The following is a 23,026-nucleotide window of genomic DNA, read 5'->3' on the forward strand; positions in this document are numbered from 1 at the left end:
TTATGCTCTGTAATCTGCAGCCCCAGATGCTTTGATCACAAAGTGTCTTTACCCAGGAGACTGGATTTTCCCATGCTGTATATTGTGTGGTCATCTGATAGTAACAAAGTCCCCATTGCAACATCTTGTTAGAACCCTAAGATTATATGATGATTTCCTTGTCATTTTGTGCTCCTTGGTGAAGAAGGGAGGAAATACTGTAGTTAAATACAATAATATGCTGGATGTGGTGGTATATGCCTATAATATTAATGGCTCAGAAGGCTAAGGCAGGAAGATCTCAAGTTCAAAGCCAACCTCAGCAGCTTAGTGAGGTCCTAACTAACTTAGTGAGACCCTGTTGCAAAATAAAAAGTTAAATGGGCTGGGGATGTGGCTCAGTGGTTAGATACCCCTAGGTTTAATCCTGGTACACCAAAACAAAACAAAACAAACCTAATCAGTATATGTTGCTAAACAATGGGAATATGTTTAGAACAATGCATCATTAGGTGATTTAATCATTGTGTGAATATCAAAGAGTTATTTATACAAAGTAAGATGACTACCACATTACTCGGAGATATAATCTATGGGATCATCAGCACGTATATGGTCCATTGTTGACCCATACTTTATTATGCACCACATCACTGTAGCAAACTTTCCTCTTAATATTCCATTTTTATTATAATCTGATGAAAACTGTTATTGGTGATTATAGTATGGCAGTAGCTATGTACATTAGACTGATAAAATGCAAATCACAGGGCTCTGTTTTGGCTTTAACAAAAACCATTGCATGTGTTTGTATGAGATGATGGATTCTACTGAATTTTAGTTCCCCTTCCCTGTGGCAATTACTTGAAAGATAAAAGATGAAAGGGAAGACAGAAGAGGATCAGTATAAGAAGGGGGAAAGTAGAGACAAATGATCTTGAAGGAGGAAAGAAAACGTGTGTAATTAATTGAATACTTATGTCCCCGCCAATTCATATGTTGAGGTTGTAACACCCAAGATGTTTGTCTTTGCAGGTAGAGTGTTTGAGTGGTGATTAGGTCTTGAGGGAAAACCCCTCATAATTGGTATCAGTGACCTTTATCATGTGCCCCCAGAGAGCTAGCTAACCCCTTTCACTGTGTGAAGACACAGCAAGAAGCACAATCTGAGTCAGAAAATGGGCCTTCACTAGGCATGACTCTTGATCTTGGACTTCACAGCCTCAAGAACTTTTAGAAATTAGTTTCTGTTGTTTATAAGCTACCAAATTTGTGGTATATTGTTATAGCAGACCAAATAGACTAAGACAACATGTTTAGGAACCAGAAATAAGGATACAGTGGTGTTGATGACTGCCAGATGCTCTGATACAATCGAGACTAAGACTTGATTGATCTATAAGGCCAAAAAAGACTTAAGGAAGCACTTTAAAATTGAGACAGTTTGTTATTTACATACAAATAAAAAGGAGGAAAATCCAAAGGTATCAGCTTCCTAGGTCCTTGTCCCACATACCAAACCAGATGATATTGAAACCAAAGTGGTCGAGTGTTTGCAACAGTTTTGTGGGACACCTCATTGGTGAGGAAACAAGTCCAGACTACAGCTAGATCTCATGAAATTCTACACCTATTTCTTAAAAGTATAGGGCAGGATGCCTCATGCTCTATTGTAACTTGGAGGTAATAACGTGGCATGCCTCCAAGGGTGTACAAGGAGTAGAGTGAGAGATGGTCTTGAGGCAAGTCCTGACAGTCCTTCCATATTCTGTGAGGATCAGTAGGCATCCTTTCAAGTGTCAGAATAACTGTGCTTCAGGCCTTTGTTTGCATGGCCCACATAGATAGGTGCAAAGACTCTGAAATGCAATGATAGACTAGTTTGCCTACACTGACATGCCAAATGAAGAGAGATGATACAGCTAGAAATGGGCATCACAGGGTTAGGAAATCTGTAGAAGGGAAGGCAGTAAAGAGAGGATGGAGAAGAGAGGAAATATTAATTGACAGAAATGCTAATGTTTGAATTTAACATGTTTTATGGAGATGTCTTTTTTCTTTTTTTGGTAAGGGCGATTGCACCCAAGGGTGCTTAACCACCAAGAAACACTACCAGACCTTTTAATTTTTAATTTCGAGGCAGGGTTTTGCTAAGCTGCTGATGCTGGCATCCATCTTGCCATCCTCCTGCTACAGCCTCCTGAGTTGCTAAGATTACAGGTGTGTGTGACAACACTCAGTGATATTTTTTCTTAATGGGATCTCTGTCTCTCTTAGATACTGCATAGTCACACTGAAACACTATAGAGGCTCAGTTGTGTAGCCTGGGGAACTTAACATTTTTACAAATCATGAAGAAACTCTTCTTAATTTAGAAGTACATTAAACAGTTTTCCCTCAGGTCTCCCTGGATTTTCCATCTTTCCCCAGCAACCTCCTGAATGCTCTCTTTACCTCCTTGTTCCTCAAGGTGTATATGAGCGGGTTAAGTGAAGGAGTGCCCACTGCATAGAAGAGGCCAAAGAACTTGCCCCTCTTTTGGGCATAGGGATTTTTGGGCTGGAGGTAGACAGCAATGACTGAGCTGTAGAAGATTGTGACAACCATGAGATGGGAGGAGCAGGTTCCTAAAGCCTTTTTCCATGCTTGGGCAGAGTTAATCCTCAGCACTGTCCGAGCAATGGCACAATAAGAGACAAGAACAAGGCTGAGAGGAACCACCAGGATGAAGAAACTGGACACAGCTAACTGCATTTCATTGTAGGTGGTGTCTCCACAGGCGAGCTGAATTAGAGAAGGAACCTCACACAAAAAATCATCTATCTGTCGGTGGGGACAGAAGGGCAGGTGGAGAGTGGGTGGCGTCTGGACTATGGATTGGGCCAGACCCAAAACCCAGGCCACGGCTGCCAGCTGCTGGCACAGGCGGCGGTGCATGATGGTGGCATAGTGGAGGGGCAGGCAGACAGCCACATAGCGGTCAAAGGCCATCACTGTCAGGAGGATGCACTCAGTGGTTCCCAGGGACATGAAGATGAAGAGCTGGATGAAGCAGCCCAGGAAGCTGATGGTCTTGGGGCCCCAGAGGTTGACCAGCATCTGGGGGATGAAACTTGTGAAGCAGAGGTCCAAGAAGGAGAGGTTGGAGAGGAAAAAGTACATTGGGGAGTGGAGCCTGGGGTCCAGCACAGACAGCAGGATGATGAGTGTGTTGCCCACCAGGGTGAGGAGGTAGGAAGTTAAGACAACCACAAAGAGAATCCTTTCCAGTCCTGGGTGTTCAGAGAAGCCCAGGAGGAGGAATCCCACTGGGGAGCTTTGGTTGACCATGACTTGTTCTTGCTCTGAACTGAAGCATTGAACCTGTCAGCTCAAAGTGACGTCAATGTAAAGTGCTTTTCGTTCCTGCCAGATGGACCTCTGTCTTCCTCCGCTGCTCTCCAGGCTTCCTTTTCCTGCTCCCTATGGCCAAATGTTTAGTGGCAGCACAAATCCAGGAGTGTTCTGGACAATGGTTGGACCCTCGAACTAGTGCCTCTGACTTTCTGGTTGAGGGCAAAGAAAGTTGTAATAAAATATAGTTTAACTACCCTTGAACAATAGCACATTAAATACCCATTTTGTCCTGAATACTGTGGTAGTTCTCTGAATATTCCATTATGTCTACATAGGAAAAATTAGCAAAGAAATCTTTGTGTTAGAATTTCTCTATCAAACATATCTATGCAGGATTATTTTCTATTTTGGGTTATAAATTTTCTAGAATCATTCATGTTTTATCTGTTTTATTCTTTGTAGGGGAACCAATCAGAAGCAGAATATATATACACATACATATAAACACATTTATATACATTTATAAATTTTTATTTAAAAAATTTTTATTTTTAAAATTTATATCAGTAGCAAAATAAACTGTTAATATTGAAATAGGTATAAACTAGAATTTAATGCTGCCTTAATTCTACTATTTGAGATTGAAAACATTTTCATATAAAAACTCAAGCTTACAGAAAATTTCCAATAGTCTAGAAACCTTCTTTATATCCTTTACTTATATTAATAACTTATTAATATTTGTCCATTTTTATCATTCCATTTTTTATTTGTATATGCATTTATATTTATTTTGAGCTGTTTAGTGGGTGGCATATATAATGCCTGTTTACTAATTCACATTTCTAAGAAAACAAATACTCTTCTTTGTAAAAAGAGTAGTTACTAAATTGAGAAATCCAACAATGTTAAAAACTAATATTTACTCTGTAGACGATTTTCATAATTTTTCCAGTAATGTCCTTTATAGAAATTTTTTCCATGGAAGATTCAATCCAGATCATGTATGCCTAACGCTGGCTTCTTTAGTAGCCTTTCCCTAGTCATGGAGACACTGAACCTTGAAGTGCAGTCTGATGGGCTCAGGAACCACCATGAGAAACTGAGAGGCAAAGAAATCTTTTTGTTAGAATTTCTCTGTCAAACATCTGTGCAGGATTATTTTCTATTTATTGAGTGTGGCCTCATGTACTCAGAAAACATTGGAAATCATGAAAACTGTTGAGACTCCCAGTATTGAAGGCAAATATCTTCATAGGAAAGGAGGCATCTGGGTGGATGCGTCAAGGAAAGTTTTTTGGAGGAGGGGACATAAATTTTTGCTGTGTAAGAGAGGGTAGGACACAGATGGTGAGCTCAAAGACAGGGGTGGGATGGCAGCCACTCTAGCAAGTAAGAGGCAGGAACTGGGGGTCTTCTGAGCACAATCTTAGGAAGACCATTGAGGGGAGAGGTGGCAGGCTGGTTGGTGGTCTGGTGGGTAGAAAGTGCCCTGGGAATTTGTGGGGTGGCACTTTCATCTCCCCATCCTGGGGTATCCATCCTGTGTTAAAACACATCTTTCATTTCCCCTTTTGTGCAGACCTCTTCTTTTTGGTCTTCTATTTTCCTTCCTTCATCATTACTCTTCTCCTTGCAGATAAGATTTGTACCCTTTTTGAAAAAGTAATTACCCAGTGGGCACTGTAGTGTACCCCTGTAATCCCAGAGCTTGGGAGGCTGAGGCAGGAGGATTGTGAGTTCAAAGCCAGCCTCAGCAATTTAGAGAGGCCCTAAGCAACTTGTGAGACCCAGTCTCAAAACAAAATATCAAAAGGGCTGGGGATGTTGCTCAGTGGTTAAGCCCACTTAGGTTCAATCTTCAATACCAAGAAAGAAAAGTAATTATGCAAACAAAAGTGCATCTAAAATGTACCTATGGATTGTATGGAATAATAAGCACATGGCGTCTCAGCATCCCTTCCCCCAGTTCAGAACACAGCAAATGTTACCAGCACCTCAGGAATCTTCTGTGCACCCCTTCCTGATGACATCTCTTTCTTTCCTTCTGGAGGTGGAAACACTGTTCTCATTAATTTTAGTCATTAATTATAATTTAGTTATTCCTTTTCACAGTGCCTTATCTTTTCTATCGCAGCAATTGCCTACCCATTTCACTCATTCTTGGACTGTGGCATTTCTCATGTTCTTGCTCTCCTGACAACTTGTCTCACTTTATCCTTTTTCTGAATCTCTTCAATTTGTTTCTTCCTTTGACTTTGTCTCTCTTATTTCTACGTGATCCTTCTCTCTAGCACTAAGGTAAAGCAAGCACTTCTTTTCTTGTTAATTTCACACACATGTGGCATTCATTTGTTCCCTTATTGCTTACCAGAGAGCCAGCCATGAACTAGTTACTGTGAGGTAATAAGATATGAATTCTGCTTTACAATTCCATAATGATAACCTATTAGTTTAACAGTTGCTATTTGTTAAGTTCTTCCTATATACCAGACACTGCTGAATGATTTTCTAGAATTCTGGGTTCTTACAAACTTGAAAGTTAACTAACATTATCATCCATCCTTCACACAAGAAAACAGAGGGGTGAAGTAACTTGCTGAAAGTTACCCAGCTGTTAAAGATTCTTGATACCAACACTATTGGATACATGTGTATACTGATGGGCTGTAGAAGAATAAACTTGTAACTTACTTGTGATTAAAGAAAATCTCCTAATCACCTTCCCGTGAGAACTTCCTGGTACAAGGAGGTAGTTTCTGGATTGATTGGAGCCTCCACTTGATTCTCACAATGAGAAATAAAAGCAAACTGCAGGAATATCACACTCTTAAAATTGATGAGAGCTTAGATTTGGGGGAAGAGTAATGATTGCAAGTGTTTATTTCCCTGGGCACTTTATGTTCACTGCTTCTTATAACAACTTCAAGAGGTGGGTACTGGTATTATCTTCCATTTCAGATAATGGAGTGAAGGCAGACAGAGGAGAAACAGCTTGTTCTGGAAAGTGTAGCTAGGAAGCACCAGAGCTGGGCTGAGTCCCTGTGTGGCTGAAGAGGCTGCTCACTAACCATGTGCCCTCCACTCAGCCCATGTGCCAGCTCTTTACCATGGAGCTCTTTGCTAACAAGCTCTTTCCCACAATCCAGTGGCTAACTTCTCCTCTACTGGCACTGGAGGTGGAAAGGGAGGCATGGTGAGCTTGTGAAGGGAGGGATCCCAGGACTCCCATGCCCTGGGGAGAAACAGCTCAGCCATTCCTCTAAGACAAGGGCCCCACAGCCCACAGACAATTAATTAGTCCCTGGCATTAATGATGGCTAAGCAGGGAGGAGAGGATTCAGAGGAAGTGTGCCAGTGAGATGCTCCCTGTGGCTAATTAAAAGGCCACTCCCTCTGCTGCTCTGCCACTGGGGAGTACAAGGGCACTATTGTCTCCATACCCCTCCTGAGTGTCTGTCCTGTGTTTCCAGTTTTCCCTCTCATGCCTCTAATGTACCCATTCATTACCTCCTGAGTTGGTTCATTTCCTTTCTCTTCTTACATAATGCAGATATAATTTACATAATAAAATGTGCATATTTTAAAGTTCATTTTACTGAGATTTGACAAGTGCATATATCCAGGCAACCACCACCCTCATAGAACATTTGCATTACTCCAGAAAACTCTTCATGCCAATTTACAGTAATTCTGTCCATCTGTGCTCTAGGCAACCACAGATTTGATTTGTCACTTTAGGTTGTTTTTCTCCTTCTAGAACTTCACAGAAAGATCCATTCAATACATACGTGCTCCTCTGTGTTTCTTACACTCTGCGCAATATTGTCAACATTCACCCATGTTGCTTTGTGAATCAATAGTCCATTCCTTTTTTTTTTAATCCTGAGAAATATTTTGTTGGTTAATTATATCACAATTTGTTCATTTGCTCTCTTTTGATGGATATTTGAGTCTGTGGTTTTAAAATATGTCCCCCAATTTTCTGGTATTCTTCCCTGCTTCCCTTCCCTTTGAGTATGAGCTGTGCCTAGTGATTTGCTTTAACAAACAGAATGTGGCAGAAATGACAGTGTGTGACATCCAAGACTAGGTCATAAGTGCCATTGTGACTTGCATAGAAACTGTGAGGTCATCTCCCCAGAAACCCACTGACATAAGACAAAAAATATGTACATATGGTTTGAAGCTACTAAATTTGGAGGGAATCTGTTATACAGCAATAGATCATTAGATGATTTCCAATATATTCTGTTATGAATAAATCTGCCGTGAATTTTCATGTAGAAGTCATTTGTGAACATATATTCTCATTTCTTTTTGATAAAAGAGTGGAATATCTGCATCATCTGTTAGCCATTCTGGTTAGTGTGAAGTGATATTTCATTTTTAAAAAATATTTTATTTTCAAAAATTTTGTGTGAATTTAAATTATATACACTCAAATGTGTGTGTGTTTGTGTGTGTGTGTATTGTGTTCTGGTTAAGAACCCTCTGTAGGTAAATGCATTGTAAAGTTTTTTTTTTCCATCTATTATTTGATGTTTCATCTTAAACAATATCTTTCAAAGAGAAGAAATTACCAAATTTGATTAATTTAAATTTTTATCAATTATCTTTTTTGTTAATACTTTTTAAGTTCTAAGAAATCTACCTATTCTAAGGTAATAAATATTTTCTCTTAATTTTTAGATAGTGTGTTTATATGACACATATTAAGGTAAATTAATTTTTGTGTTTATTATAAGAATCTTTTCTTTTTTTTTTTGTAGTACTGGGGATTGAATCCAGGAGTACTTCTTGAGCTACATCCTCGGCTCCTTTTAATTTTTTTCCCCTTAGTTTGAGATAGGGTCTTGCTAAATTGCCCAGGCTATTCTCTAATTTATAATCCTCCTGCCTCAGCTTCCCAAGTAGCTAGGATTACAGGAGTAAGCCATAGTTAATTTTTTCAACAAACCATGAAGTCTCACAAATTGTTCTGAGATAACCATGTGTTGAGAAGGCTATTATTGAGGGCTGGGGAGATAGCTCAGTTGGTAGAGTGTTTGCCTCGCAAGCACAAGGTCCTGGGTTTAATCCCCAGCACCGCAAAAAAAAAAAGGAGAAGGCTGTTATTTCCCTCTTCGAATAACCTTGATGTCTTTGGATAGAATCTTAGCTTTTATATGTGGCTCTATTTTCGAACTTTGTATTTAATTCCACTGGTCTCACCAGTGGATGAACATTCCTGTTGTTTCCTTTTTTTGTCTTATTATGACTAATGCTGCTATGAAAAGTCAGTAGAAGTCTTTGTGAGGACATATGATTTTATTTCTCTTACGTGTCACTGAAGAATGCAGTTGCTCTCTTATTTTGGAGTTTAGTAACAGAATTTTCCTGTTTACCAGCCCTTATTTGTGGTTCAGTGGCTACAGCCTTTTCTATTCCTAGATTTTGGAAAATTTTTATATGTGTGCATATTGAACTTTTTCAAATGCTCTTTTTGTGTATATTGGGATGATCATATGGGTATTTCCTTTACTAATATGGTGTGAACTGTTAATTGATTGATGGAAAGATGGAAATAAAAGCAACTTTACACTCAAGATAATTTGCACTTGGTTGTTGTATATAATAATCTTTTTTATATGTTTCACATGGTGCACTAATATTATGTTAAGAATTTTTATATTTATGTAATAAGAGGGATATTTTCCATAGTTTTTTGTTTGTTTTCTGGGGAGCTGGGAATTGAATCTAGGAGAGTTCTGTCTTTGAGCTACTTCCCCAGAGCCCCCTGCCTTTTTGTTTTTTAATTTTTTTTTTTTTTTTTGCAGTGCTGGGGATTTGAACCCAGGGCCTTGTGCTTGTGAGGCAAACACTCTACCAACTGAGCTATATCCCCAACCCAAATATGTTTTTAGTTGTAGATGGACATCATACCTTTATTTATTTTTATATGGTGCTGAGGATCAGTGCCCAGTGCCTCACGAGTACTAGGCAAGCACTCTACCACTGAACTATGACCCCAATTCATCCCTGCCCTTTTAAAAAATTTTTTATTTGTTCTAATTAGTTATACATGACAGCAGAATATAATTTGATTCACTGTACATGAATGGAGCACGACTATTCATTTCTCTGGTTGTAGATGATGTAGAGTCCATACCATTTGTGTGATCGTATAAGTACTTAGGTTAATGATGTCAATCTCATTCCACCATATTTCACACACCCTGCCCCATTCGTTCCCCTCACTGACCTCTGCCCAATCCAAAGTTCCTCCATTCATTCCTCCATACTCCCATATGGATCAGCATCCCTATATGAGAGAAAACATTTGGCCTTTGGTTTTTTGGAATTAGCTTATCTCACTTAGCATGATATTCTCCAACTCCATCCATTTACCTGCAAATGCCATAATTTTATTCTCCTTTAAGACTGAGTAATATTCCATTGTGTATATATGCCACAGTTTCTTGATCCGTTCATCTGTTGAAGGGCATCTAGTTTGGTTTCTTAGCTTAGCTATTGTGAATTGAGCTTCTATAAATATTGACATGGTTGCATCACTGTAGTATGCAGGTTTTAAGTCTTTTGGATATAGACCGAGGAGTGAGATAGCTGAGTCAAATGGTGGTTCCATTCCAGGTATTCTCAGGAACTTCCATACTGCTTTCCAGAGTGGTTGCACTAATTTGCAGTCCCACCAGCAATGTATGAGTGTACCGTTTCCCCACATCCTCGCCAACACTTACTGTTGCTTGTATTCTTGATCATTGCCATTCTGATTGGAGTGAGATGAAATCGTAGTTTTGATTTACATTTCTCTAATTACTAGAGATGTTAAACATTTTTTTTCATATAGTTGTTGATCAATTGTGTTTCTTCTGTAAACTGTCTGCTCAGTTCCTTAGCCATTTATTGACTAGGTTATTTATTTTTTTTGGTGCTAAGTTTTTTGAGTTCTTTATATATCCTGGAGATTAGTGCTCTATCTGATGTTTGAGTGGTAAAGATTTTCTCTCACTCTGTAGGTGCTCTCTTCATGTTATTGACTCTTTCCTTTGCTGAGAAGAAGCTTTTTAGTTTGAATCCATTCCATTTGTTGATTCTTGATTTTATTTCTTGCAACTTAGGAGTCTTGTTGAGGAAGTCAGGTCCTAAGCTGACATGGTGAAGATTTGGGCCTGCTTTTTCTTCTATTAGGTGCAGGGTCTCTGGTCTAATTCCTAGTTCTTTGATCCACTTTAAGTTGAGTTTTGTGCAGGGTGAGAGGGAATAAATTTCATTTTGCTGCATATGGATTTTGAGTTTTCCAAGCACCATTTGTTGAAGAGACAATCCATCTTTTTTCCAATTTATGTTTTCGGCCCCTTTGTCTAGTACAAGATAACTGTATTTATGTGAGTTTGTCTCTGTGTATTCTATTGTGTACCATTAGTCTACCTGTCTATTTTGGTGCCAATACCATGCTGTTATTGTTACAGTTGCTCTGTAGTATAGTTTAAGGTCTGGTATTATAATGCCTCCTGCTTTACTCTTCTTGCTAAGGAGTGCTTTGCCTATTCTGGGTCTCTTATTTTTCCAAATGAATTTCATAATTGCTTTCTCTATTTCTATGAAGAAAGATGTTGGGATTTTAACTGGAATTGCATTGAATCTGTCTAATTCTTTTGGTAATATACCTGCTGTTTTTTTGATATATTTTTCCCTTTTTCTATGCCTTTTAAAATTTTATTTATTTGTTTTTTATTATTATTAGAGCTTTATAGTTATACATAATAGTTGGGCTTAATATCCACACATTCAAACATGCACAGAAATTGATTTCAGTTCATGATCCCTCCTTTCTCCCCCTCTTTGTCTGTGTCTTGTAGGAGTTTGATAATGGTGCATCTAGTTCTTGATTTCGTTGTGTTTGTACTCCTTGGGATTCATTGAGCTATTTGGATCTGTAGATTATTGATTATCATCAAATTTTAAAAGTTCTTGATAATTATTTCTTCATATATTTTTCCTACCCTTTTTCTCTTTTCATTTTTGCACTGTATCTGTAACAGTGGTCTACTTTATGCTTTGAGTATAACCCTGGTTGCTCCGTAACTGCAACTGTCTAAACCTTGTTTAAGTGTTATGTAAAAGTTTATAAAATCAAAGTCCATGTAAGTTTACCAGTAAGATAACCAATAAGTGCTCTCTTGTATACATTTTGTCTGACATAGAAGGGTCATAAGGTCATATCTGTTTGCTTTGACAAAGTCTATTTCTGATCATTAACACTGTTTCCCAAAGGTATGAGAGATTTAAGGCTATCCTTTGACTTCTGCTAGTACTTCTAACCCCTGATCTGTGATTACTGTTACCATACTCTCTGGGTTCTAAATTATACTTTAGAAGTTAAACTTAATTTAATGTAAAAGCTTAGGAGAGCACTTTGCCAAGTTGGTGTTTTCCAAACTAAAATTATCTGTAGCAAAACTTTCATATTTGTATAGAAATAACAAATTTGGTTGGTATTTATTCATGTCATTTGATGTTTTATAGCTGAATAAAGTAACCTGTCATCAATAAGTTATATATACAATTTAGTGTTACACGTCACACTAGAATTGGAACTTAAATGCATTTTTGGAAGATGAGAGCCTGATCTGTTTAAAGGTGACATTTTAAAACATGGGAGCATTCTACAAAATGAAAGTTAAAAGCTCTCTTAGTCTTTCTTTGATTCATGTTTCAGATGTAATGTTGTATTACTTGTGAAGAGCTCCACCTTACCTGAGGTAAGCCACTGCCTCCCAGCTTGCTCCATGTTAGAATGACTCCAAAATAGGGTAGACTTCAACTTATTTAAAGTTGTGTTAAAAAAATTGATTTTTGTTAAGATTACTATAATCTCAAACAGGGGATATAATATAAGTAATAGCTCAAGAATATAAAAGTTGTTTATCCTGGGTTCATAGCTATTACACAAACTGAATGTTTTTGCTTTGTTAATTACATTTTGTATTTTCCTTGAAAGTTTATAATTGTTGCCTGTTAGTGTTTTTCAGAAGTACTGCTTCTAAACAAGCAACAACCTGATTTGACATAATAAGTCATCACAACAGGACAGATAGTATATAATGCTGGCTTCCAGTACTAACACTAACCCCAATTATATAAAAGGGGTAATTGTAGAATTATAGATATTAAGGTTCAAACCTGTTACTCCCTCTTTAAGACTTGTGAAATTGACTTGCTGGGTGTTTAAAACCAAAAACTTGGAGACCAAAGTCAAGGAAGTAAAAGGGTCAAGGAAAAAGCAGCCAACATTTTGGCACTTGCCCTCTAAGGTTAGCCAGGACTCAGAGAATGATGAGACCCTTCTCTGGGCCCTGCATCTCTGGTGAGTCAGCTGATCTGCTGATCAGGAAGGCTGAAAGAAAACTAGAGAATAGGAAGCCAATCAGTGCACATTCTGCAAAGAGGAGGGTCATTGGAGATGGAAATGTCCTTCATGCTTCCAAGAGAAGACACATTTGGTCAACAAGACCCTGACCCATCCTGGCATGTGGCACCACTGATAGAGGAAGGCCAAAGGAGCCAAAAGCCTTTGCACATGTCCCCCAGAGTGATCTCTGAGGAATCTCAGCTGACTCTTAAGAGTAGATAGGAACAAGGTTGGTTTTGACCAACTTGGTCTTAAACACCTGGTGGGAGACTATAGCCTAAGCATGGTCCTGCCTGGACATTAAAAGGAAAAACAATGGTTTTTTAATGTAACTTAAGATGTACACTTGTTCCAGCCCTACCAAAAGTAAGTAAAACTGGAGGCTATAAAGAAAGGATTCCTGTGTGGGCAAGCCTAATAATATGATCACAAAGGACTCTAGAGGCACAAGTTTGTCCTGAGTTAACTTGAGCCTGATCTTATAGACCCACAAATCTTCCTAACCTCTACATTGATAACTTTGATCTGTTTTTCACTGATAAGATTATGAGTTACTGTTTTTAGAGACTGGCTGAAATACTAATTGCTTTTGTGCTAATTGTTTACAAAAAAGTAATGCTTGCTGTCTTGTTTATTGTTAACTTAGCATGATCTCTGCCTTATGTATGCCTTGTCTAGTCACCTGCCATCTGGCACTGTGGACCTCTGGACTGCTCTGATGCTGAATGCCCTTAACTGACCATGCCCCACCTAATAGAGAATAAGGACTTGGGTTCACCGAGTTTTCAGCAACATATCTTCATGTATTTGATATTGTGCCACATGTCCCTGTTCATTTTTCTCCTTTTTTTCCTCTTCAGATTGGATAATTTCTATTTGTCAGTCTTCAAGTTCATGAATTCTTTGTTGACACCTCAGCTCTGTTTTTGAGCCTACCTACTTAACTTTTTTGCTTGAGTTTTTATATTTACAACTCTGGAATTTCTTTTTGATTCTTTTAATAATATCTCTTTGCTGATATTCTCTATTTAGATATTTTTTGATGTGGGAGTCTTGCTAGATTGCCCAGACTGGGCTTAAACTTGGAATCCTTCCACTTCCGCCTCCTGAGTAACTGGGATAAAGGCACACACCACTGTGTTATTTACAATAATGTGCTCTAGGCAACCACAGTGTTGATTTCTAACACTTTAAGTTGCTGTTTTTATTCTAGAACTTCATAGAAAAATCCATTCAATTCATACATGTTCCTCTGTGTTTGGTTTCTTATACTCTGTACAGCATTGTCAACATTCTTCTATATTGTTTTGTGAATCAATAGTCCATTCATTTCTTTTATTCCTGAGAACTGTTCTGTTGGAACAGTTCGTTTGTCTCCTGTTGATGAATATTTGAATCTGTGGTCTTAAAATATGTCCCCAATTTTCTGGTCTTCCTCAGTGAACTGGGCAGAGCCTGCTTCCTTTCCCTTTGAATGAGAACTGTACCTAGTGACTCACTTTTAACAAACAGAATGTGGCAGAAATGATGGTGTGTGACATCCAAGACTAGGCCATAAGTACCATTGTGACTTGCACCTTGTCCATTCTTTTGCATTTTCAGTCAGGGGAAACTATCTAAGCAGTGGCTATAGAGGTGCATTTGGGGGGAAACTAAGGGTCTCTAATGAAAATAAGCAACATGTGACTGGAACATATGTAAGATGAACCTTTTGTCTCACCCAAATCATCTATGGAAGGTGATTGGCTGACATCTTGACTGCAGCCTCCAGAGAGACCCTAAGCTGGAATCATCCACAAACTGTTAAGCTGCCTCTGAGTGCCTGTCCCACAAGCAAGGTTATCACCCCAGAAACCCACAGAAATTGTGAGATAATATGTTTTGTTTAAAGCCACTAAGTTTTAAAGGGAATTTGTTATGTAGTAATAGATAATTTCCTGCTTTTGCTGTTATAAATAAATCTGTTATGAATTTTCAGGTACAATTCTTTTGTGATCATATATTCTTATTTCTTTTTGGTAAATACCTATGAGTAGACTTTGTGGTTGTGTGGGAGCCATATTTGTGAGTGTGTGGTGATATCTCATTTTTTTTTATTTAAAAAAATTTTATTGTGTGAATTTTAGGTGTACAACATGATGTATATGTGTATATATAAATAATTAGTATTGAAAACAATGTATCTGGTTATCTGATAGGAACAAAGTCCTCACTGAAGCATCCTGTTAAGCATTATATAGCCCATATAATGATTTCCTTTTCTTTCTGGGCTCCTTGGTGGAGAAGGGAGGAAATATTGTAACTAAAATACAGTAATGTGTTGTTAAATAATGGGAATATGTTTGGAAAAATGAATTATTAGTTGTTTTCATCATTGTGGGAACACCATAGAGTTCATTTACACAAAGTAAGATGACTAGCAGATAAAATCTGTGGGATCACTATCATATATGCGGTCCATTGTTGACCCAAACATCATTACGCAGCACATCACTGTGGCAAGATTTCCTCCTAATGTTCCAGTGTTATTATAATCTGAATTAAACAGTTATTGGTGGTTATAGTATGGTAGTAACTATGTGCATTAGCCTGATAGGATATCAATCACAGGGTTCTATTTTGGTTTTAAAAAAAACCATTGCATGTATTTGTATGAGGTGATGGATTTGTTGAGTTTTAGTTCCTTTTCCCTGTGGCTGTTACTTCAAAGATAAAAGAAGAAAGGGAAGGCAGAAGAAGATCAACATAAGAAAGGGAGAGTAGAGACTAATGATTTTGAAGAGGAAGGAAAGAAGACATATAATGAATTGAATGCTCATGTCCCTTCAAAATTCATGTGTTGGGACCAGGTGCGGTGACACATGTCCATACTCCCAGCAATTCAGGAGGCTGAGGCAGGAGGATTGTGAGTTTAAAGTGACCTGAGCAATTTATCGAGGCCCAAGGTGAGTTAGTAAAACCCTACCTGAAAATAAAAAATAAGAAGAGCTGGGAATGTAACTCAGTGGTGGAACAGTGTGGGTTCAATCTTTAGTATCAAAAAAAAAAAAATGTCATTGAAACAAAGCAGACCAGGTGACGGTAACAGAGTTGTGAGATACCCTATTGATGAGGAAACAAGGCTGGAATGCAGCTAAGTCTCATGAAATTCTGCAGCTATATCTTAAATGCATAGGGCAGGATGCCTCAAGCTCCATTACAGCCTGGGAGGCTCTAGGAAATGTCTCATGACAGCATCCAAAGGGGAATAGGAGAAGAGTGAGAGATGGTCTTGAGGCAAGTCCTAGCAATCCTCCCATCTTCTCAGACTCAATGGAAATTAAAAGGCATGTTTCTAAGTCTCAGATTGGCTGTGGCTCAAGCATTTACTTGCATGACCATGTAGATATGTGCAAGGTCCTAGAATGTCATGAATTGGTTCTTCTACAGTGATGTGATAAATGGAGAGAGATGACAAAACAAGTAATGGGCATGATAGAGTTAGGGAATCTGTAGAAGGGAGAGAAGTACAGACAGGATGGAGAAGAGAGGAAATATTAAGCATTGACGGGAATTATCATGTCTGAATTTATGATGTTTTATGGAGATATTTGCCTTTTCTTCACAAAGGACCTCTGTCTCTCAGATACCACATGGTCACGCTGACCCTTTGCAGTGACTCAGGTGTGGCTTGCGGAACTTAACATTTTTACAAATCATGAAGAAACTCTCCTTGATTTGGAAAGTACATTAAACAGTTTCCCCTCAGGTCTCCCTGGAATCACCTTCTTTTCCCAGCAATCTCCTGAATGCTCTCTTTACCTCCTTGTTCCTCAAGGTGTATATTAGCGGGTTAAGTGAAGGAGTGCCCACTGCATAGAAGAGGCCAAAGAACTTGCCCCTCTGTTGGGCATAGGGATTTTTGGGCTGGAGGTAGACAGCAATGACTGAGCTGTAGAAGATTGTGACAACCATGAGATGGGAGGAGCAGGTTCCTAAAGCCTTTTTCCATGCTTGGGCAGAGTTAATCCTCAGCACTGCCTGAGCAATGGCACAATAAGAGACAAGGATGAGACTGAGAGGAACCACCACAAAGATGACACTGGACACAGCTAACTGCATTTCATTGTAGGTGGTGTCTCCACAGGATAGTCTAATTAGAGAAGGAACCTCACACAAAAAGTCATCTATCTGTCGGTGGGGACAGAAGGGCAGGCGGAGAGTGGGTGGCGTCTGGACTATGGATTGGGCCAGACCCAAAACCCAGGCCACGGCTGCCAGCTGCTGGCACAGGCGGCGGTGCATGATGGTGGCATAGTGGAGGGGCTGGCAGACAGCCACATAGCGGTCAAAGGCCATCACTGTCAGGAGGATGCACTCAGTGGTTCCCAGGGACAGGAAGATGAAGAGCTGGATGAAGCAGCCCAGGAAGCTGATGGTCTTGGGGCCCCAGAGGTTGACCAGCATCTGGGGGATGAAACTTGTGGTGAAGCAGAGGTCCAAGAAGGAGAGGTTGGAGAGGAAAAAGTACATTGGGGAGTGGAGCCTGGGGTCCAGCACAGACAGCAGGATGATGAGTGTGTTGCCCACCAGGGTGAGGAGGTAGGAAGTTAAGACAACCACAAAGAGAACCCTTTCCAGTCCTGGGTGTTCAGAGAAGCCCAGGAGGAGGAATCCCACTGGGGAGCTTTGGTTGACCATTTCCTGTTCCTGTTAAGAACTGAAAGGATGAGACTTCAGATGAGTGTGCCCCAACCTGTTTTGTAAAAAGTCAACTCAGATGCTTGTGTCAGGCCATACTAAGTGGACATTTCTCCTTTTCTCCCAGCTTCCATTCCCAGGCACATCACCGTCCATCAACTCTGTTCCTTTTCTCTTCTTGGTCAGACCTTTTCCAGTGGGAGGACAGAAAGCAGCAATATGGTAGACAATGGATGAAGCCCCACTGTTGTCCTTCTGATTTCCTGGTTGAATGCAAAGACAACTGATGTATAACGTGTTAATTAATTATTCTTCATTAATTCTCAATAACTTATTGGGCATCTATTTTCTTTTGAAAACTGTGGTCATTCTGTACATCTAGAAAGAATTAGCAAAAAAAAAATTGTTTTCGCATGGTGCTGGAGGTGGAACTCAGGGCCTCAGGCATGCTGGCTAAGTGCTCTACCACTGAACAACATCTGTACCCCAAAGAAATCTTGTTAGAATCTCTACGTATGTAAGCAGAGTTGTTTTCCACTCTGAGGCATAAGTATCCTAAATCATTTTTTTCAGGGATGACAAACATTTGATTGATATTCCAAATACATTTATATATAGACACGTTTCCCTTGAGTTAGAGATTGCTATCAATGCCAATACTCTTCTTCAAAAGAGCCATGTTGAGACAAATTCAAATCCATGTGAGAAGCTCTGATGAAGACACAGGCTGGGAACTACAGGATAGTGCTTCAGACTGAATCCAGTACTTTTTAAAGAACTTTTTTTCTGCAATCAACATTTCCTTCATCATCCTTCATGTCCACTTAGCCTGAACTCAAGGACAATTAGCATGGGAGATAAAAACAATTCTTTTCCCATTTAGGACTCTGGCTTGATTTGAGCTGAGATGCTTGTGGAGCAGATTTAACAACAAAATTTTATTATATTGGTATTGGAGATTTAATCCAGGGACTTCGTCACTGAACTACATCCTGAACCCTTTTATTTTAAAATTTGAGACAGGGTTTCACTAAGTTGCTGATATGTATGTGTGTATATATATATATATATATATATATATATATATATATATGTGTATATATATTTAATTTTTTTCTTTTTAAATATACATGACAGTAGAATGTATTTTGACATATGATATACACATGGAGTATAAGTTTCTAATTCAGATTCCATTTTTCTTTTTAAAATTTTTTGCTCTTTTTAATTATACATGAGAGTAGAATGTATTTTGACATATTATACCTATGTAGAGTATAATCTCCCTTTCTTGCAGTTGTACATTATGTGGACTTTCACTGGGCATGTGTTACCTTATGAACATAAGAAAGGTATGTTCTATTCATTCTACTGTCTTTCCTATTCGAATCTCCACTCCCTTCCCTTCCCCTTGCTATATTTCTAAGGATGCCCTTGAAGTTGAAATCCTCCTCCCTCAGCCTCTCAAGTCACTGAGATTACAGGTGTGTCCCACAGTGTTTGGTCAGATTTAACAAAACTTCAAGGTCAACAAATCTCAGACTATAGAATGTTTAAATTTTATTTTTCTTTCCATAAGGCAAAACCATATTCTCAAGGAAGTAATACAGCCATAATTTTGCGAATTGTTTAAGGCAAGGACTGCAGCTCTGCTTATGATTCTGCTTGGTCATCTAAGAACCAGTGCAGCTGGCACAGTGGTGAATGGCATGTAATTTCAGCTCTTTGGAAGGCTGAGGGAGGAGGATCACAAGCTTGAGGCCAGTCTGGGCAACCTATTAAGACCTTATCCCAAAATACAATAAAAAGGGCTCAAAATGTAGCTCAGCAGTCAAGCATGCCTGGATTCAATCCCTGGTCTCATGTGCACATGGGCATGTGCATCCATACACACATAGGCACACCAAGAGCCCCACTGTATAACAGATCTTGAACATTTCATGATGATGCTCTTGGTTTTTAAGAGGTAGCACAGCTGCTGCATAGGGCAGTGTGAAAGAAATGACTGTACCTCTGTGGGGCTTTGCATTCAGTGGGACCACACCTTGAAGACATGTAACAGGAGTGTGGGGAAGGCTGGAGGTTTCATTATGCAACCACTCAAATGTAGAGGGTTCAAGACAGAAACCACCATATTCCTAATAAAAGAATTGCTTTGTTGCTGACAAATCTGAGAAACAGCATCACCGTTCAGTTACCATGCCCCCACCATGCACCATAATGCATGTTTTTACCTGCTTTTGTTTGCAGTGGAGTCAACTGGATGCAGAATGTATGTCTGAAGGAAGAGACTGTATAATGTGTGATTTTCTCTCTTCCCTGTTTAAAAAATTATGATTTGTTTACATAAGTACTTTCTCTACAAATGAAAAGCCCTAAACTCAACATTTTATGCAATATAGGCAAAATAAAGCAAAAATTTAAAAAAATGCTGCCAATTATTTTGTTCTGGAGTATAGAGGGAGAAAAGGACCTCTTTTCCCCTTCAGGTAAGATTACAGCACCAGAAAAATACAGAGTTACTAATCATGGTGGACATGCCTGTGATCACAGCAACTGGAGAGGATGAGGCAGGAGGATCCCAAGTTCAAAGCTAGCTATCCTCAGCAATTTAGCGGGCCCCGAGCAACTTGGCAAGACCCTATCACAAAATAAAAAATTTAAAAAAGGGCTGGGGATGTGGCTCAGTGGTTAAGTACCTCTGGTTTATTCTCTTGTACAAAAATAAGCAAATAATAAAACACCACTGATTTGATATTGGGCATTTTAAGTAGAAATTTGAATTTGTTTCATACTGTTTTCATTCTATTAACTATTTGATACTTAAAACATTTTTATATAAAAATTCAAACCTTCAGAAAAATTTTAAAAGTAGTTGAGAGAACTCACACTATTTTCATGTTATTAGAATGTCACTTTTTATTATTCCATTTTTCTCTTTGCATTTGCAACTATATTCTGTATCATTGAAGAGTGGGTAGCATATATAATGCCTCTTTATTGCTTCATGTTTCTAAGAAAACAGAAGTTCTTTTATCTAAGAACAGCAGATATTGATTATACAGTAGACCATACTCAAAATTTTGCCAATAATGTCCTTTATAAATTTTTTTTCTCAAGAAATATCCAGTCCAGATCATGTGTGCCTAACCTTGGCTTCTTTAGTAGCCTTTCCCTAGTCACAAAGACTAAAGTCTAGGCTGACAGGTTCGGGTTCTACCTGAGAAGCTGAGGGACTGTAGGGGTGTGGCCTCTCGCACTCAGTAAACACTGGGGGATCAAGAAAACTGTAGACTCCCAGAATTGAAGGCAAATAAAGATAATGTATAGGAGGAAGAAGTTCACACAGTAAAGGAGGCATCAAGGAAAGCTTTGGGGAGGAGGGGATGTAAATTTTTGCTGTGTAAACAGTGTGGGACACAGGTGGTGAACTAAGACAGGGGTGGGATAGCAGCCTCCCTGACAATTAAGAGGCAGGAACTGGGGGTCTTCTGAGCACAGACAATCTTAGGAAGACCAATGAGGGGAGAGGTGGCAGGCTGGTTGGTGGTCTGGTGGGTAGAAAGTGCCCTGGGAATTTGTGGGGTGGCACTCTCATCTCCCCATCCTGGGGTATCCATTCTGTGTTAAAAGGCACCTCCTTTCATTTCCCCTTTTGTGCAGACCTCTTCCTTTTGGTCTTCTATTTTCCTTCCTTCATCATTGCTCTTCCCCTTGTAGATAAGATTTATTCCCTTTAAAAAGTAATTAAAGTAAATGAAAGTGCATCTAAAACATACCTATGGATTGTATGGAATAATAAATGCACCTCAGGCTCCCCCCCCCAATTTAAGAACACAAAAAATGTTACCAGCACCCCAGGAATCTTCTGTACACCCCTCCCTGATAACATCTTTTTCTTTCCTTCTGGAGGTGGAAACACTGTTCTCATTAGTTTTAGTCATTAGTTGTAGTTTAGTTATTCCTTTTAACTTCACAGTGCCTTATCTTTTCTATCACAGCAACTGCCTACCCATTTCACTCATCCTTGAACAACTTGTCTCCCTTTATAATTTTTCTGAATCTCTTCAGTTTCTATTTTCCTTTTACTCTCTGATCTCTCTTACTTTTATGTGGTCCTTCTTTTTAAGCCTAATATAAAGTAAGCACTATTTTTCCTTCTCATTAATTTCACACCCACACATGTGTTCTTTTGTTACCTTATAGATACCAGAGAGCCAGCCCTGAACTAGCTGCTCCAGGGTAATGAGGTATAAATTGTGCTCTACAATCCAATAATAACAACCTATTATTTTAGCAGTTCTTTCTATATACCAGATAGTGTTGGGTGATTTCCTGGCATCTCTGAAATCCCCGAGTTAACTAATATTATCCCACTTTACAGAAGAAGAAAGTCCCATAAGTGTTAAATAATTGCTGAAAGTTGCCCAGTTGCTGGCACTTAAGTCCCAGGTAAGGAGAGCTGGGTGTGGTCACATATGCCCATAATACCGGTGACTTGGGAGACTGAGGAAGGAGGAGGTCCAGCCTCAGCAACTTACTGAAACCCTGTCTCAAAAAATAAAAAGACTTGGGAAAGTAGCTTAGTGGTAAAGCATGTTTGGGTTCAAGCTCCAATGATTCCCCATCAAAAAAACATCAGGCAAGATTCCAACAGTACAGAGTACATATGAAAACTGAAGGACTGTAGAAGAATAAACTTATAACTTACTTGTGATTAAGGTCAATCTCCTCATCTCCTTGCTGCCAGAACTTCCTGGTAACAAGGAGGTAGTTTCTGAACTGATTGGAGCCTCCACTTGATTCTCACAATGAGAAATAAAAGCAAACTGCAGGAATATCACACTCTTAAAATTGATGAGAGCTTAGATTTGGGGGAAGAGTAATGATTGCAAGTGTTTATTTCCCTGGGCACTTTATGTTCACTGCTTCTTATAACAACTTCAAGAGGTGGGTACTGGTATTATCTTCCATTTCAGATAATGGAGTGAAGGCAGACAGAGGAGAAACAGCTTGTTCTGGAAAGTGTAGCTAGGAAGCACCAGAGCTGGGCTGAGTCCCTGTGTGGCTGAAGAGGCTGCACACTAACCATGTGCCCTCCACTCAGCCCATGTGCCAGCTCTTTACCATGGAGCTCTTTGTTAACAAGCTCTTTCCCACAATCCAGTGGCTAACTTCTCCTCTACTGGCACTGGAGGTGGAAAGGGAGGCATGGTGAGCTTGTGAAGGGAGGGATCCCAGGACTCCCATGCCCTGGGGAGAAACAGCTCAGCCATTCCTCTAAGACAAGGGCCCCACAGCCCACAGACAATTAATTAGTCCCTGGCATTAATGATGGCTAAGCAGGGAGGAGAGGATTCAGAGAAAGTGTGCCAGTGAGATGCTCCCTGTGGCTAATTAAAAGGCCACTCCCTCTGCTGCTCTGCCACTGGGGAGTACAAGGGCACTATTGTCTCCACACCCCACCTGAGTGTCTGTCCTGTGTTTCCAGTTTTCCCTCTCATGCCTCTAATGTACCCATTCATTACCTCCTGAGTTGGTTCATTTCCTTTCTCTTCTTACATAATACAGATATAATTTACATAATAAAATGTGCATATGTTAAGGTTCAGTTTA

At 39.3% G+C, this 23,026-nt stretch overlaps 2 protein-coding genes across 2 annotated transcripts; both read right to left on the reverse strand.

Annotated features, from left to right (window-relative positions):
* Positions 1 to 2,376: 2,376 nt before the first annotated feature.
* On the reverse strand, positions 2,377 to 3,309 carry LOC124988925 (olfactory receptor 2H1-like). The gene has a single exon (XM_047558757.1). It carries the CDS (start codon positions 3,307 to 3,309, stop codon positions 2,377 to 2,379), a length of 933 nt encoding a protein of 310 aa, XP_047414713.1.
* A 13,165-nt stretch (positions 3,310 to 16,474) lies between these two features.
* LOC124988897 (olfactory receptor 2H1) lies at positions 16,475 to 17,410 on the reverse strand. Its single transcript, XM_047558723.1, has one exon. The coding sequence runs from the start codon at positions 17,408 to 17,410 to the stop codon at positions 16,475 to 16,477; it is 936 nt and encodes a 311-aa protein (XP_047414679.1).
* Between the last annotated feature and the right edge of the window lie 5,616 nt (positions 17,411 to 23,026).

Source organism: Sciurus carolinensis, chromosome 7 (assembly GCF_902686445.1).
Source record: "Sciurus carolinensis chromosome 7, mSciCar1.2, whole genome shotgun sequence".
Lineage (NCBI taxonomy): Eukaryota > Metazoa > Chordata > Mammalia > Rodentia > Sciuridae > Sciurus > Sciurus carolinensis.